Consider the following 17,672-nt stretch of genomic DNA (forward strand, 5'->3'; position numbering starts at 1 on the left):
AATTTTATATATACTTCATCTTAAAAGAAAAATCAATAAAGACACACTCCTTTAAAGAAATAAAAATCTAACAGTAAGAAAGGGCAGAGTTTACCCATAAAAAGCAGTCTGCACAGTGACAACACAAAAAGTTAATGATTATGTTGTACAGATGGAAAATACAAACTGCCAGTCCAAATTAAATAAGATCTGCAAAACCAGTTGCACCATCTCTTGCAATTTAATTTATTCCTCTTTAAATAGAAGGCAAGCTAATGACCATTTGGGAGAGCTTGGAATCTAAAAATTCATTGGTATGCCCACTCTGAGTGCTTTTTTCTCTATTTTAATGATGAGCCCACCAAAAATGTTAATCCTGAAAAAAGTCCTACAATAAATGACTGTATCTAGGCACAGATTTTCTTAGAAGAGCTGGAGAAAACAGGAGGAGAGGAGGAGAGTGCTAATTTCTTATGACCCAAAAGGGCCACATCTTGCCTCTGTGACTGCCAGTGTCACTCTCCACCCCTAACACATTTTTGGTGTCCTCTGCTGAGGTTGCCAACACAGTACAAATTTTGAATATCCAGCAGCATCACTCTGGAAATATGGCCAACCCCATCAGACTGTATTACAAAAACTAACTTTGAATCCAGCACCCGCCTCTGATGGAACCCCACACTTCAGTGAAAACCTCCAGATTCCATTAAGAGGGATCTGCTCATCAATTAAAACATCACAGCTGATGCTGAAAACAAAACATTCTGTTATAAACAACCTGGGCTGCAAGGAACACTATAGAAATAAACGCCCCACACCTCTGAGACACAGAGTGAGAGCCAGGAGGCACAGCCTGTATCATTATTCCAAATGAGACATGTGAAGACTCCATTTATTCCTTATTTACATCGGTAAATACCAGGTTTCACAGTGGCACAAGGAACATTGTGGGAATCTCAACTAACAGTAAATTAATTTGGTTGTGGAGGAAGGGCAATCACAGGATGCATCAAATTAATGCATCCTTTGCCTACAGAGACTTCTACGAAGTCGTGACATAGAGGAAAATAAGAGTCTCCTGAGATGAATCTCAGAAGGAAAAATGATCACGAGCACAGCATCCTGATTCTGCTCAGCTACCTCATGCTGCCAGCACACCTTGAGTGAAATCATTTCAGAGATTAAAAAATCCCAGGAAGTTATTACTGCTTTCAGAGAGGTATTTATAGGACTTGAATTAAAAAATTATTTTATTAGTGTTTGCTACATATTTGGAAGGTTTCTTTTTAAGGAAACCCTGGTGATGCCTCCTGTGCTCTTGTACCTTCTCAAGCAGCTTTACCAGAAGCAAACTGTGTTATGGTGCAGAGATGAGTTGCTTAAAGCTCACTATCATCATCACCAAGCTCACAGAAGAGGCTTTTGTCTCTCTTTTGTCTTTTCACACCTCCTCCCAGCCACATCTTCCTTTCCCTTGCAGGGCTCTCCAGGTAAGCTGCTAATTTTCTGCTAAGGCCTTACAAAGCAGGACTGTGGGGCAGAGAGCAGGAGTCTGAGAGCCGGAGAGAGCTGGTTGATTAGCTCATTTCCAATGGCTAACAGCTGAAATTTTCCCAGGCAACAACTGGGGAGAAAAACATCCCCAAAAAATGGAGTGGGAATACTGCCCTGCCACCTATTATGTGCTCCTAGCCCCCAGTTTCAGGCACCTGAACATTTTTGCCACACAAAGGCCCTACCTGTCCCATGGGGGCAAATTAGAGCTGAAGAAGGCACATTATAGCCAGGAGAAACAATGAATACTTCATACCTCTTTCCATGGTTTTATTTAAGATTTAAATCCCTACCCTTATAATCCTTGTTGATCCCAAAATCTTGACAGCAATGGTTACATTACATGTGCTTGAAACATTATTTGCCTGTCCCAGTAGATTTTGCTGTAGTCCCTGCTCCCAGCTGGGGCAGGAAATCCCTGTGCTACAATACAATGGTGTTTTGAGGAGGCAGAATGCCTCTTAAAGCCATCAGGACCTTCCTTTCCCCTGCTGACAGTTGTGCACCATCACTGTGGCAACTGCAATGCCTGCATACATAAGAAATATTAGGCAAGCATTAGGCTTATTTTAGCTATATTCTAATAGTGTAGCACCTGGAAGGGAGGAAGGGAACAAGCACCATATGAGCAGTCACAGTGCATTTCCACCCTGGAAGTGTTCCACAGCTGTCTGAGGCGACAGGTACCGCACCTCAAAAAACATCTAAGAGATCACCTGGGTCTGTTCAGTGCTGCTGACTGAAAAATGAATGGTGTGCAAGCTTAGCTAGACCTCTCTCCAGCTGAAGATCCTCTTTTTCACGCTGGGGCAGAGCTGGCTGGAACACAAACCTTCCTGGACTTGAAGGATGGCTGGAGCACAAGCCTTGGCTGCTGTGCCCAGCTGCTGCTGCTGCTGCCTCCCAGCCTGAGCCAACAGCCATGAAATGTAATTTCTCTACCAAATGCTGGTGTCACGATCACTTGCTCTTGAAACAGTGCCTGGGACTTCAGAAGCATATTAAGTAACACAGGAGCTGCTCCTGAGAGGTTCCCAGGAAGATAAACTGATCATCTGAAAGGCGAAGCAGAGGTGAGGATGAAGGGATTTTAGTTGATATTTGCTTCCAGAGGCTTAAATAAATGTTTTTTAAACCCTTAAACATAATATTAAAGTGTTGAATCCCAATGCTTTTGGCAAAAGCTCCCTCATCTAGGAATGATTTCATATCAGCCAAGCTGTTAAGCAGAGGTTGTCATGGAAACAAGTTTTAGTCAAATGATATGGCCAGAGATATACTGTATTTAGTGAGTTCTTCATTTGCTGCATATTGGGAACATGTCAGAACTAAATGATATTGCATAACTTTGTTTTCTTAAAAACAACCTGGCTCACTGCCCCTGGTTTTCTGACAGGCTTGTGCCCTGTCCTGCCTGGGACAGAAGGTTTTCCACACAGTACCTGCTCCACAGAGGAGGCTCCTCAAGCAGCTGGTCCCTGCAAGCTCCCAGAGAAGTCTTCCTTCAAATACACAAACCTGCCCAAGTCGAAAAAGCAGAGCAACCTTTCCTCAGTTTCTAAAAAGTCCACTAGTAAATGGACTAGACCATTTACTAGTCCAAAAAGAAATGCAGTTCAACCAGATCCTTTCCTCCCTTACTAAAAAAGTTCCTACAGATGTGTTGTGAAAAACTAAGAATCGATAAAATTATATAAAAGTAAAGCCAGTTCATGTGATGGTGGGCATCTCATAAGTGTCCTTGTAAACACATTAATCCTATTAATATAGTCCTGGTGACTGATGGCAGAGCAAATCTCAGAAAGGACTAAATTTGTACCTCTGATTTTTTAGCTGTGAAGCTAGAAGTAAAAAGTACAGGAACTTCATCCACATCCTAGGAGAGTAAATGCTGCCTTTTTTTTAAAAATATACTCAAAAATAAATTGAATAGTTCTTGCTCCAGTTATGAACTAAAATCAAGTCAGCTTTGGCCAGGACACTGGGTAGAAACTTTATCCTGAGGAGTGAAAACAAAAATGAAATACAGAATTGGCTCCAAAATCACTCTCCTGGAAACCTCTGTGCAGAATTTATGGAGTAGCATCCAAAGGAAGGTGGTTTAACATCTCCCAAGGGACCAAGATTCCTGATTGCCCAACAGAAGCTGAGCATGAACAAAAAGGTGAACAAAAAGGTAAACAAAAGTAAAACCTTACCCTTAAAGTTGTTACATGACTGAACATGCTTCATGGGAAGGAGATGGCATCTCATGACCTGCTGTGAAAATGGAACAGGAGCTTCCTAACTTCTGGGGCAGGTGATCCTAGATTTCTCCAGGCTTTCTAATTACAGTTAATAAAGGAAAAAATGGGTCCAATTGCTCTATTGGTATATTAAAAGCAAATCACAGGATGGAATTCTGCCAGATATAAGCACAAAGAAGGCAGTACCCACCTCAAGGTAGTGTACAAGTTGGAAAGACACCAGTCTTTTCAAGATCCTTGATGCATTCCAGAATCACAGCTCTCTCTGGTTACCACCACTTGTGAAGGAAGGCTGAGCCTCATCCAAAACCCTTTACAGTTAAATAAGAGCATAGATTGACTTCACCATGCTTTAGATTAGATCTCTATTTCTTTACCTAGTCATCCTTGGGGAGCTGAACTGGCTTAACCCAGCATCCAATCCATGCAACAGGTATAAAGATAATGGAATTTCCTACTTAGCTTTGGATCCTGGGCTTCTGCTTTTGTCCTTCCCTATTCCCCACACTTGGAAAGCACTGGGGCTCTCTGAGGTGCTAAAGAGATGCCCATCAAAGGAGAGGTCAGGAGCATAAATGCAAGAAACCTGACAGGTCTCAAAGTTATATGCTGGAAACAAACTCCAAACATCTGGCTTTTCCTGATTTTCCAGTAAAATATCTGTAGTGTTTCACTTAGATATTTCTTCCCCAAACATGAGGATTCCAAAATAGCACTATCCTCAATGATATTCCGTGTCATAATGTTATTGACACCACATCTGGCACCGGCTTTGATGTGGAACATGAGCTTAAATACTGATCTTTTTTTTTTACAGGCTCCCCAGTGTACAGCTGAAGGAAACAATGTGCAAGATTCCTACACACTGCACAAACCATGTTAGCCTGGACTGCAGAGTGAGTCTGGGATGGAAACCCCCCACTACTATGGATATTGTAAAAAAAATAAGTACATTCTAACAGATAAAACTTACAAGACAGTATTTTTATACAAGCTCACTGACCTATGCAGGGTCATTCCACTTTCTGCATCACGCCAGAGCTTTTGGTACCTGTCCAAGCCAGCAGAGCACAGTGGTTTCTTTTCCCCTCTGGAAAGAAACCACTAGAGGGAGACTGACTTCAGCAATGGAACACCCACAGGGAGAAAATCCTGCACATCCGTTTAAAAAACCAACAAGATTTGGGTCAAAACTGCTCTTTGTGTTTCTTCTTCACACATAAAAGTGGCTGAAATTAAAGGGTCAAGTTTGGCTTCATCAAAGTACATTGAGGGAGCATCACGTAAATAGGATCAGGCCGTCATGTGTTCTACTGTTTGTAAGAGAGGTTAGGCCAACTCTATTAAAAAAAAAAAAAAAAACCAAAAAAAAAACACACCAAAAAATAACCCAGCCACTGAAAATACTAATAGCTGTATCCTAGCAACATCACAGATTCCATGTGGACTTTGTTCTGGAGTCTACAGTCCTATTTCATCAAAATTATTGACTTTCTCAAAGTCTCTAAACGACCATCAAAAAAACTGTTAGTGCTTAAAAAATACAAACATTTAATTAGTCACATTAATAAGAAAAAACTAAGAGCAGCATTGCGTGCTAGCGCTCCCTTTTCATGGAGCTCAATTTAGCTTCCTTTGAAATCAGTGTCAAAAATCCCACTTTATTCATTGGTAGCAGAGCCTCTCCTTCGAGGAGGAAAGCTGGAAATGGCCCTACAGAACTTGGCAGATGAGGTTTGTTTCCAGGCTGAGCTCACACACTGCACGGATAGAATTCATGCAGCTCTCCGTGATCCTCCCAGTCATCATGCCCTTATTGCAAAGGTAAATCAATTGGCATGCCAGTGGCACCCAGAGGCTTTCTACAAGGCTTTTGTGCTATGCATATTACCAGTGTCCTTTTTTCCCCCCTAAGCTTTGGTTTTTTTTAACCTCAAAAAACTTCTTCAAGGTCTCAAAAAATGTGGAATCCTGATGGATCTTCCCAAAAGCCCAGGCCCTGCTTCTCTCAGGTATGAAGATTTCAGGTTTAACATAGCTCTGAGAGGTTTTTTTCTCATCAGTCCTGCATCACTGAAGTGAACTTTGTTAGATAAAATGCAAAGGCAAAAGGCCAAATAACTAAAAAATGAAAAGGACCCAGCTCTTCCAAAGAAGAGCCCTTTGCACAAAAGGAATGCCTAAGAATTAACCCAATCCCAAAGAAATAAGCTCTTACCCTTATCAACTTGCATGACGATCCAAGGAATTCTGGGCATTTTGGCATATAACTTAGGGTTTAGGCAGACTCAGATTTTGGTCACAATTTTCACTCAGATCCAAAGTACATCACAGCTTTTCTGACAGTTTTCATCTGTTATTCCAAGCTCTGCTTCAACAAGTTAGCAACACCTTTTACCAGAGAGAAAGCACTATTAAAAGAATATTTTTCTTTTCATCATTCTGCCTTAAAAGTTCAGTTGATAGGATAGTCTGGTGAAAAAATATTTTTCATGCTTTATTGAGCCAAAAAAGTTGGTTGAGACCCACCGACACTTTAAAACTGCAAAACCTTTTTAATGTGCTATTCCTCCGGTTCAAAGCAAAATGACAAGAGAACGCCTTTGTTGAAGAAGTGATTTAAACACAAAAGGGTCAGTTAAGTGACTTTCAGCCTGTGAGCATGAATCTGGTGATGCTGGATTTGAATTCCAGGAGAACTTTGAGATGAGCTCTGAGCTGCCCTCGCGGTGTCATGGGAACGCTGCCGGATCATCACTGCACTCCAACACCCCAGCAAGGGTGTTATCTCAGCAGACAACACCCATTTAACTCTGAATTTAGCATTCAAGCAGTGTTCATGGACTCTCTGGTACAGCTGAATCTCACAGTTTTAGTCACACCAAAGGTTTTACTTTGCTCATCCTTTCATTTCCACCAGCTGTGGGGGCAAGGGGCCATAGGCGAGGAGAGGATATCCATTTGCACAGAGTGCCAAAATAAGGGAGCAGTTCTGACTCCATCTAAGCTGTGCACAGTGTAAACCAACAGGAAAGGTAACAAATAAGGACAATGGAGCAGCAAAGAAATCAGAGTCCAGATTTTATCTACTCAAATTAAAAGATAGTATCAGAAGGTACTTCCAGCACCTGAAATAACTCTGCCTGATGACTAGATTAATTCCAAAACTGCTCCAATGAGAGAAACTGAATAAAAATTTGAGAGTTGCATACCAAATTCTGCTCCTAGTTATGCCTTGAAAGAGAGCTGTTTGGCTACTTTATACCTGGGTAAAAGGGGAGGAAAAAAGTAAAATACACAATAAGGATGGAGATGCTTTGGCAAGTCAAGCAGATTTGAAGGCTTTCGCTGGCATTTTGTAGGAGTAGCAAGCTCAGCCGTTGGCCAGTTGCAATGGGATTGCTTTTGATGGTAGACACTGCACACAATGAGTGGAGAACAGCAAGGGCTGAATTCATATGAAGAAAATAAAAACTCGCCTTCATAGCGGTTTTGCAAGTGAACATTCAGTTGTGTATTACCTCAATTATTTTTTTTACCCAGTGAATTTTCTAGACAGACATTCAGAGTAGGTCTATTCAAAAGCAAAGAGAGGATAGCAATGGAAATAATTTGGCTCATGACCAACGTAGCCACCTTTTGTTCTGAAGCTGCCCACACTGTCCATGGTGAATTTTACTGTGATGAGGGTGGTGGATTCATCCTTTACAGATGAGCCAGCCCAGCCTCAGTGCAGGGAATGTGCTTTGTGAGGGTTGATGTCACACACGGGGAGATGTGACAACAGTGTGTAAAGCCTGGTGTTTGTTGCCTGCTTGTCCCACTGCCTGGTTTTACCTCACCCTGTGCAGATGGCTGCACATGTACACATGGAAGCAGGAACACATTTATTTCAGGACTTCACAGCCCTTGCTGCTAATGAAGAACTTGGGCCTGAGAAGCACTTCAGCAGCAGAGCCAAGGGCTGGCAGTGCTCCTAAAGACAATAAGCTGCTTATGTCTGGCCTAAGGAGTTTATAGCACCCATGTATCCCCAAAAGCTCATTAGCTCTTAAGCAAGCAGCTGAGACATTGGATGCACAAGCAGACCAGCAGTGGCTTGAGTTTGCTACAGCAAAGATAAAACTTCTGGGCTTGGCTAGTCTGCAGCAGGCTGGTTCAACAGCCTGAAGCAATCCCACTTATGGATACACTGGAGAAAGCCTGATCTCGTGAAATGCTCCTTAGTGTCTGGCTTTGCTGGTAGGAGTGTGTGTAGCTAAAACTCAGCCCTGCCATGAGGCTGCACCCACCTCCCTGGTACCCACCAAGAGCCAGAACTGGCATCTGGCAGCATCCCCTGCCACGTGCCCTGCCACAGCCTCACATTGCATCTGCTTCTCACTCACTCTGCACTCCTCCATCACTCACTGCCTCTGGGACAGAGGGGTGGGAATGCAACCCAAGCAGCTGGCCTGCATCTCATGGATACAGGAAGAGAAGGACGGGAAAATCTGTGCCTGGGGAGATTTTAAAGGAATGGCTTTTCATAACTATCTCGGCATGTCCACGGGACTGGATAGCAGCTATGAGCTCCTGTAGAAAGCCATCGTGTCAGGGATATTTCCTGTCTCACAGCAGCTATTCCCCCGTATCACAGAGGAGGTCTGCCACAAAGGAGCTGCTTCTGAAGAACAGTGTGTCACCAACAATTCAGCAGGTTCAGTTTAGCAGAGACAGTGATAGAAGTGAGCAGGAAGGAGCTATTCTTCCCCTCTGCTTTTCTTCCCTCTCCATTGAGCAAAGCCTTTAAAGACCAGGTCACTTCGCAGAAGGCTACAGAACTTTTAGCAAGTGGCATGCATGGAGGCTTTCACAGCCATGATACCTGTGTCTGGTTATTTCCAGTCAAAATAATCTCCTACTCAATTATGGAGAAGAATAGAGAAACTCAGCCTGACTCACAATCACATGGGGGAAAAATGAGAGGAGTTGTTCAAGTTCAAAACGTTCATCTTGCTGTGGAGGAGGATTAGTACTGCTGTGGAAGGAGGCTTTCTCTCCCCCTGCAACAGCACAGCACTAAGGGATGGAAAAGACCCGAGTCCATTTCCCTGCTGTGCCAAATATACTCCTCCGTTCTTCCCTCCTCCCTCCCCAAGAGAGCAGATGAAGTATTAAACAGCCAGGAATAAGCCCTTGAAAAATGTGATCCCTAGCTGTCAGATACCCCTCTGTCACAGATGCAGCTCGGTGACTGCTCGCCTGCACATCCTCCACTGCCATCCAGGAAATCAGGATTCAACAGTGACATTAATAGTCCCATCCACTCTGGTGTCATCTGTACATTTTGCACGACTGTGCTAATAATTATGGGAACGAAACCACATCCAAAAATCCTTCATGAGTATTTTGCTGAGCACAGATCTGGGCTCTGCTGGCCCATGCCCTTCCCAGCCTGATGGCAGTGCCCAGTGCCCCATCCCCAAGCTGACATCTGGATCCTCTGTAAGCAAGAGGCAGGGGGGAAGTTTTCCAGCATTAAATGTCTTCATTTCACTGGCAAGTACCATTCTTGTGCCCTGGTTACAGAGGGCAAGCATGGCTCCTGTGCAGAGCAGTTATTTTGGGTAGTACTGTAAATGTTGCAGATTTTAATCTTCTCACGCTGTTTTCACATTACCCAGTGCCCAAACATTACCTTAATGTGTCATCTTCTGTCATTGCCACAAAGTATTATCATGAGCCTTGCAAACACCCACAAACCAGCCTCATTAGCTCCTGACACTCCCTCCTCCCCTTCCAGGGATGACTGATAGCCACCCTTATGCCAATGCCATTCCCTAGGCTGCAACCTTGTGGTTTGTTCATTCTCCTCCTTCTCTAGGGCTTGTATCAGCCCTCTCTCTCATTGCACTGTTGGATTTTAAGTTTCCTTGAAAAAAGAACAGCTTTTTGTTTTGCTTGTGTAGCACCCTGGTCCCTGACTCACTCCACTAAGTGCAAAGATAACACAAATAATGAGTGTCATCCAGAGAACTTTCTGGGAATTACAGGAAGCTGGGAAGGAGGACCTTTAATCTTTTTCTGCCAAATCCAACTCAAACCTGTGTTATCCCTTTTTGCTCCAGACTGACCTTTCCATATCCCTGATTGCAAAGCCTGAAAACTTTTCCTTGCCTGAATTATCTGTGACAGCAAAATTGCTTTGGCTGACTGCTCTCACCTGTCCTGCTTCCCTGTGGCGTGTCAGCCATGGTGGAGCTCAGGGATTGTCCTTCAGGCATGTCCAGACATTTCCCACTTCTTCCTTTACATCACACCAGGGACAACACTGATTTCTACTACACTGTTACAGGGGTACAGGACACTTCTCTTTCTAGAAATGTTATGCAGAGCTCCCAGCCACAGGAACACAAATAAAACCACTAATAATAAATAGACAAGGCTTCAGGAAGCACACCAGTGACTGATAGAAAGAAGGCAATATGCCACAGTGTTTGCTGTAAGAGTCCCTATTTCAGCTGTCTTTCCCATTCAAGGCAGTGAGAGGAGAACATGAAGAGGCAGTCAATTCAAGTAAAGCACACTGAAAGGTCAGAGGAATCCATCTAGTTTGTGCAGCACCATTTTGTAAGCAGAGAATAGCTCTTCATTAAACTCGTTTTGTGAAAGTAATTGAAGGGAGAAAGGAAAATAGCTTAACACTCTCATTACAATCCCTGGGAATTACCTGCTCCCCAGGACTGCTGAGATGGGTTTGGCTTTTGTCTGGCTATGCCCAAATCAATAGACAGTGTTTCCAGCCCCCACCAGGGCACTGGAGGAAGGAGCTCTGTGTTTCAGTGCCCAGGGGTACAGCCATGCACAGAGGTGCCCCTGCTTGGCTGGGGGCTGGACACCTGGCAGAGCCAAGCAGCACTGAAGATAAAGGCTTTGCCATGTGGATACAGGGGCAGTCCCTGCTGCTCCTTTGGACTCTCAGTGCCTGACACTTCCACAGGCACTGCAGTCCCTGCAGCTGGGAAGAGCTCCTTGAGCACCTCTGCAACAGCAAAGGGGTGACAAAATGCCCTATTTCTATTTTTTAGTCAAATGCTGAAAGTCTGGCACTAATGTCCAAGCTGAGACTGAGTCTGGACAAGGAACTTGTTTGAAGTTGATGGGTCTGATGCAACAAGACATGAAGCAGCCTGAATTGGTGTTGGCTTGCCTGTATGGGGTGACCCAGTTGGGGCAGGGAGGGCTCTTCTCCTGGCAGGGTGTAACTAACAGGCAGAGATATCCTGGTGGGTCTAATGCCAGGCCAGCCCCTTTGGGATGCCAGGAGCCTGCTCATATAAAGATTGTCAACCCCCCGCCTGCCCTTTATTTTCTTCATTCCTTCTGGCTGTCCCTTTAGTGTCACATCTCTCAGTCAGCCAAATTCTAGGCTCACACCTCCTATAGCACTGTGTAACAGCCTCATCAGGGAAGCAACCCTGGGAAAATGGATGAAACACCATTCCCTGCCGGCTCTTCTCGCTACAGGTGGAAGAAAGATGAGCTAGCAATTTGCTGCTGGCCTGGCAAGATAGCAGAGAATTACGGCAGCTCCCGAGCCAGCTCAGCTGCGCTGGCGAGCGTTCAGGGAGAGGAGAAACCCTTCCCGCAGGAGCGGAGGAGGGAAGCAGGTGTGTTATTCCCTTTTGTTCACTTGGTGGCTGAGATCACAGAGCTAACGCGGGCCAGAAGGGCTCCTCAGCTCCTCTGAAAAGCCACATGGCCCCGAGGACGATCGATCCTCGTACTCACGTTTGGCAAAGCACACCGGCTGCTGGCAGCCTGCCGTGGCAGAGCCCGTTCCTGAGCTGCGCCGGGTTCGCGGCGTCCTCTCGGCAGCTCTGGCACCTCTGTCAGGAGCATCCGCTCAGGAGCATCCTCTCCTGACAGAGGTGCCAGAGCTGCCGAGAGGACACCGCGAACCCGGCACTCGAGTCACTGCACGAATGCGAGAAACGCCTGGAAAATTGCACAAAGCACTGAACAACCCGTGGGCAATTCTCTGTCACAGTAAAACTTCGGTGCAAATGAGAAACCTAACAACTGAAAACAGCTCAGATGCACTGGTAGGAAGCAAAAAGCAGCTTCAGTTATCTATCACCTATTTTTTTCCCCCCCTCTCAGGATTTCTTTGGTCTCCTAACACTGCAATAAATAACGGACATAAACCAGATCCAGGGGCAAATTAAGTCCTGTGTGATACAGATTGCCTTTGGCACATCTTTGGGCCAAAGTCTGGCTTTGGTTCACCACTGTTAAAATGCCAGGAGTTCAGCAGAGCTGCTCTAGTTGTCTGGTGGCACGATCAGGGTCAGAGCCTGGTCCCTGCTAAATGCAGAAAGACTTTATGAGACCAGCCAGAAAGATCTGCTTGAAAGATGCTCCACCAACTTTCGATTTTGGGGCTTATGCAGATTTACTTGCTACAGTTCCTGGAATAATGTGGAATTTACTGATGACTTTTAATAGAATGCTCAAAAAGGATTTCAGACATGTCCTTCACAAGAGGCCATGAAGGAAACTCAGTAATAGTACGATAATTGCATTAGCATCTCCAGTGAGCCCAGGGCCGTGCGTTGGTGCGTGCCTTACAAGGCACGCAGAGAGGCCTTGCCCTACATACACGAGGATGGCAAAGTGGGAGAGAGAGGACAAGGATCTGTGTCTTGCTGGCCTACATTAAACTGCCCATTATATACCTGCAGCAACAGCACAGGTGCATTAGGAGATGCTCTGTGCTAGTTGGGTCAAATGTGGTTTATCCAGCTCACATAACCTGCCCAGCCCTCCGTGGGTCCTGTGTAACTAAGCCTGGGAGTTGGTAAGCCCCTGAACAACACGGAAACATGGAGAGCATCCTATTTGATCCTCTTGGAACCCTAGTCAGACCCCAAATGAGAGATTCCACTAGGAACCCAAATGTCAGGCTCCTAGTTGCAGAAGCACCTTTTCCTTGATGTTCACACGGAAACATTTGTCCTGTAAGCTTGTGGCAAGCCCTCTTCCCCTCCAAAGCCCCCTGCCAAGTGAGGCTCAGCACAGCCGGATGCTGCACTGCAACAGGTGCTGCTGGACTCGCCTTGCTTGCCAGCAGGAAGTTAAAAGGCCATTTAGCATGGCCAAATCTAGCAGAAGCACACTGGCGACAGTGACACGGGTGTAGCACTGATGTGTGGCTATACTGAACCAACGCACATTCCGTAGGTACCGGTATGCGTGTATATGGGATTATGCATACATGCACACCTGTCTTACACCCAGATACACTGTCTCCATCAGCTGTGAGCGGCATCGAGCTCCTCTGCTCCTCCGGAAGGGGATGCAGGGGATCCTCGCCACGGCCGCCGGAGCCGGACACCTCACCGCACCCCACCGCACCCGCGGCTGCCCCCGAGCTCCATCCCGGCACTGTGCCCCGGCGGGAGAAGGGCAAGGGCTGGGGTCCGGCTGCGGGCGGCTCCGCCCAGCCCAGCCCAGCCCAGCCCAGCCCCGCTCCCATCCCCGCTGCGGCAGCGGGACCTCCGCGCCGCTCCGCGCCGCTGCGCGCCTGGCTCAGCCCCGCGCTCCGCAGGGGCCGGGCTGCGCGGGGGGCGGAGGAGTGGGCGGAGGGACGGAGGAGCAGCAGGAGGAGGGAAGGGAGAAAGGAGGGAGAGAGGGAGGGGGATTTACCCCATTGTCCTCGGCGGGCGCTGGGCAGAGCCGCCGCCGCCGCTGTGCGCAGGCTCGCCCGGCCCCTCTCCCGGCGCGGAGGAGCAGCTGCCGGCGGTAAGGGGAGGCTCCGCTGCGCTCCGCGCCCCCCCAGCCAAGCGCATCCCCGATGCCCCCGGGGCGGCGGCGGCGGCGGGCGCGGAGCTAGCGCGGGCGCGGGAGCCGCATGGCCCGCGGGGAGCGCGGCGGCAGCGCCCCGCCTCGCCGGGGCGGCCGGGGCGGCGCGGCGGCTGCGGGCATGGGGGCGCCGGGCGGCGCGGCCCTCGGCCCCGGCGCGCTGCCGCGGCGCTGAGCCCCGGCCCTGCCCGCGCGGAGGAGGAGGAGGAGAGGAGGAGGAGGAAGGACCCGATGGCGAACAGCAGCGAGCTGGGGAGCAGCAGCAGCCCGCACCTGCCCAGCGCCGGCGGCCTGCTGAGCGCCTCCGGGCTGAAGCTCGCCACGCTGGGGCTGATCCTGTGCGTCAGCCTGGCCGGGAACGTGCTCTTCGCCTGGCTCATCCTCAAGGACCGGCACCTGCACCGCGCGCCCTACTACCTGCTGCTGGACCTCTGCCTGGCCGACGGGCTCCGCTCGCTCGCCTGCTTCCCCTTCGTCATGCTGTCGGTGCGCAGCGGGGCCGCCTGGCCCCACGGGCCCCTCAGCTGCAAGGTGCTGGCCTTCCTGGCCGTGCTCTTCTGCTTCCACGCCGCCTTCCTGCTCTTCTGCGTGGGGGTCACACGCTACATGGCCATCGCCCACCACCGCTTCTACGCCAAGCGCATGACGGGCTGGACCTGCCTGGCTGTGGTGTGCATGGTGTGGACCCTCTCCATGGCCATGGCCTTTCCCCCCGTCTTCGACGTGGGCACCTACAAGTTCATCCGGGAGGAGGAACAGTGCATCTTCGAGCACCGCTACGTCAAGGCCAACGACACGCTGGGCTTCATGCTCATGCTGGCGGCCGTCATCGCCGCCACCCACCTGGTCTACATCAAGCTGCTCTTCTTCATCCACGGCCACCGCAAGATGAAGCCGGCCCAGCTGGTGCCGGCCATCAGCCAGAACTGGACCTTCCACGGGCCGGGAGCCACCGGCCAAGCGGCTGCGAACTGGACGGCTGGCTTTGGCAGGGGGCCCACGCCGCCCACCCTCGTGGGCATAAGGCAGGCCACCCACAGCCAGATCAAGAGGCTGCTGGTGCTGGAGGAGTTTAAGATGGAGAAAAGGCTCTGCAAGATGTTCTACATGATCACCTTGCTCTTCCTGCTGCTCTGGTCCCCCTACATCGTGGCCTGCTACCTGCGGGTCTTCATTAAGGCCAGCTCCATCCCCCAGGTGTACCTGACCACCTCCGTCTGGATGACGTTTGCCCAGGCAGGGGTCAACCCGATCCTCTGCTTCATCTTCAACAAGGAGCTCAGGGTGTGTCTCCGAGCCCACTTCCCATGCTGCCAAAGCATCCAGAGCACCCAGGGCACCATCCTTTGCGATCTCAAGAGCTTTGGGATGTAGGGGGGCTTTTCTCTTTCTAAAAAAAAGAAAGATGGATATCCATTTCCATGTTTCTGCATATGAGCTCAAGAGAGTGTGACCTGTGGGGGACATACTAAGCCACCACCCAGCACCCAAACCTTAGGCTGTAAGAAGCTCTTTTATTTATTTTTCTATATTTTGCGTATGCTCTCTTCAGAACATAACAGGTTGCTGTCTATGGGAACAGGTACTTGAGCTGAACACCCCCAAACCTTAGGCAGTAAGAAGCTGTTTTTTTCTTTGTGATTGTGTGGTTTTTAAAAACAAAACAGGGCTCCGAGTTTCTGGTCTTGCTTCTAACGTTTCTAAACATGATTCCAACAGATACGGATTAAGGCCATGACATTTTTTTGTTTCCCTATTCCTGTCTGTTTTGATAAAGGCTTAACAATTTTACTCATGTAATATTTGATAAGGGCCAAGACAATTTTATACTAAAGTTATTTTTGATGACCTCAAGAGGTGTTGTTTTATTATTATTTGATTTTAAGTGAAGAACATGAAGAGGACGTTCCTAATGTGGTCAGAAGTCAGTTTTGGTGGGAGCTGTTGGGTTCATTCATTCTCAAATGGTTTGAGTATTTGAAGCCGTTAGTTATAACTTTTGCTTGACATGCAAACAGTGTAGAACTAATTTCAAATTTTCTTGTTGCACTATTAATTTGGTAATATTTCAGAACTATTTGTGAAACGTGATTTTAAAATACCAACTTTAAAAACAAGCAACTATAGCAGTTTTTAAAACCTAGATTGAAATTCATATTTTACTGCCTTTATAGGAAGTTATCTACAAACCTGGGTAATACTTGTACATTTTGACTGTTTTCTTTAATAAAATATTGAAAACCTTTACTGTATGTAATTGTTTCAGAATGGCAGCATTCTGCTTTGCTGACAAATAACTTGTGTATGTGGAAGGTTGTATGTCTTGTGTCTGAGTAGATTTCACAGCTAAGGTTATTATGGACAAGCACAATCCTTATTTGCTGTTAGATCTCAATTTAGGTGTTTATACCAATAAAAGTGACTAAAGCTATTTTTAAGAAGACTTAAATTCATGATGGGCAACAGGTTTAAATAGCACAATTCTTTGTGTCTGCTGAAACCAAATTTATGTTGTAGCTAATTGCTCCTCTGTTCATGATAGAAAAGTGTGTGTAATTGTGGATGGCTAATTTTAGTTGGCAAGGCAGTTTTTAAACGCTGTGGCTTGGTCAGTACCATACTCGTTTATAAACTATGTTCTTAACGGGAAGCTTACATTTATTAAGCATGGCATTTTAACCTGCTCTGTTCTGCAAAAACGTCTCTGAAAGTATTTTAACCAGTAATCTGATGGCAGGATCCTGGCCCAAGTTCTTAGCTATCTCAGAGGAAGCTGTCCCTGAGGTGCTTCCCCTCTCTGATGGATCATGTAATATTTAACAAATGTGCTGGAGGAAGTCTCACACAAAGAGGCAAGGATACAAGCTCAGTTTACATTAAGAAATATGCATCTGCTGAGCAGTTCTGCAGAGAATAGTCCAAAACTGGTAGACATCAACTGAGAAATAGCTGTCCTGTGACTATTATGAAGGGAGCACAAAAGGGACATGGCAGGTCAGAGGAAGTCAAAGGTGGCAGCTTCACATTGAGGCAGGGAATGAAATGAGGTGGGGCTCCTGGTTTGGTTCAAGTCTTGTTTTCCACCCCCAGCTGGGATTTGGACACCAGAAAGTCAGCATTTCCTGCAGTGCATAAGGAGAAGGTTACAATTTGAGGTTTTTTGGTACAGTTGCAGTACCAATGCTGCCAGATCTGGGCTTAGAAACATGACCATGGATGGGGTATCTTTTAAAACAAAGAGAGATTTAATGACCATTTCTAAAGCTTCTAAAGCATTTTGAAAATGTACCTGGGTACAGAAGGAAAGCTGTCATACTTCAGATCACAGCAGCAGCTGGTTTTCTGTGCTAATTATATTTTCAGGCTGGAATACAAGATGATAGCTTAGTGAGTCTTGCAGAGTAATGGAATAGAGTTGTTTCACAAAGGCTGTGGGGCAAGGCATGGATGCTGTTGCTGGGAATTGTGGTCCAAGTATACTTTATCCCCCTGATTTACTTTTAGGTCTTCTCTGCAGAGTTCCAACTTTCGGAACTTCTCTCATATATCATATTTCTCTCAGAAGCTGCCTACATAGTAGGGGCCTAGGACTGTGATCTGTAACTCAGATCTTGCCATCTTTTTCCTAATCCTGCTGGTAACCAAGCCAATATTTTCTTTCTCTTTACTCTATTAAAAATGTCTGATATTTTGGCATCCTCTCTTCCAGGCTATAAGTAGTATGGTTATGATTCTATTTAAACCACAGAGATGGGAAAATAGTTATTTTAAAACCTCCTTAAAAGCTGCAAGGACCAGATTTTTCACTTCTATAAAAAAATGAACACAAGTTGTAGAGTCAGTAGTGTATGTGGGGGATGAAAACTCACCTTTGAGTGACCTGATGGTTTTATTTAGGCTTGGCTTATCAAGCAGTGCTGCTGTATTGAATGCCAGCCTCTGTGCAGAGGCATCCCCTGATCAGTGATGCCCTCACAAGATGGGTGAGTTGGTTCTTATCTGGTGAAGATAACAGGTGCTATGCTGTCACCCATCAGTGGCAGCCAG

General features: G+C 46.8%; 1 protein-coding gene across 1 annotated transcript; it reads left to right on the top strand.

Annotated features, from left to right (window-relative positions):
• The first annotated feature begins 13,769 nt into the window (after nt 1–13,769).
• GPR27 (G protein-coupled receptor 27) lies at nt 13,770–16,056 on the top strand. Its single transcript, XM_021538959.2, has one exon. It carries the CDS (start codon nt 13,857–13,859, stop codon nt 14,997–14,999), a length of 1,143 nt encoding a protein of 380 aa, XP_021394634.1. The 5' UTR covers nt 13,770–13,856; the 3' UTR covers nt 15,000–16,056.
• Nucleotides 16,057–17,672: the final 1,616 nt, after the last annotated feature.

The sequence above is a fragment of the Lonchura striata genome, chromosome 12 (assembly GCF_046129695.1).
Source record: "Lonchura striata isolate bLonStr1 chromosome 12, bLonStr1.mat, whole genome shotgun sequence".
Taxonomy (NCBI): domain Eukaryota; kingdom Metazoa; phylum Chordata; class Aves; order Passeriformes; family Estrildidae; genus Lonchura; species Lonchura striata.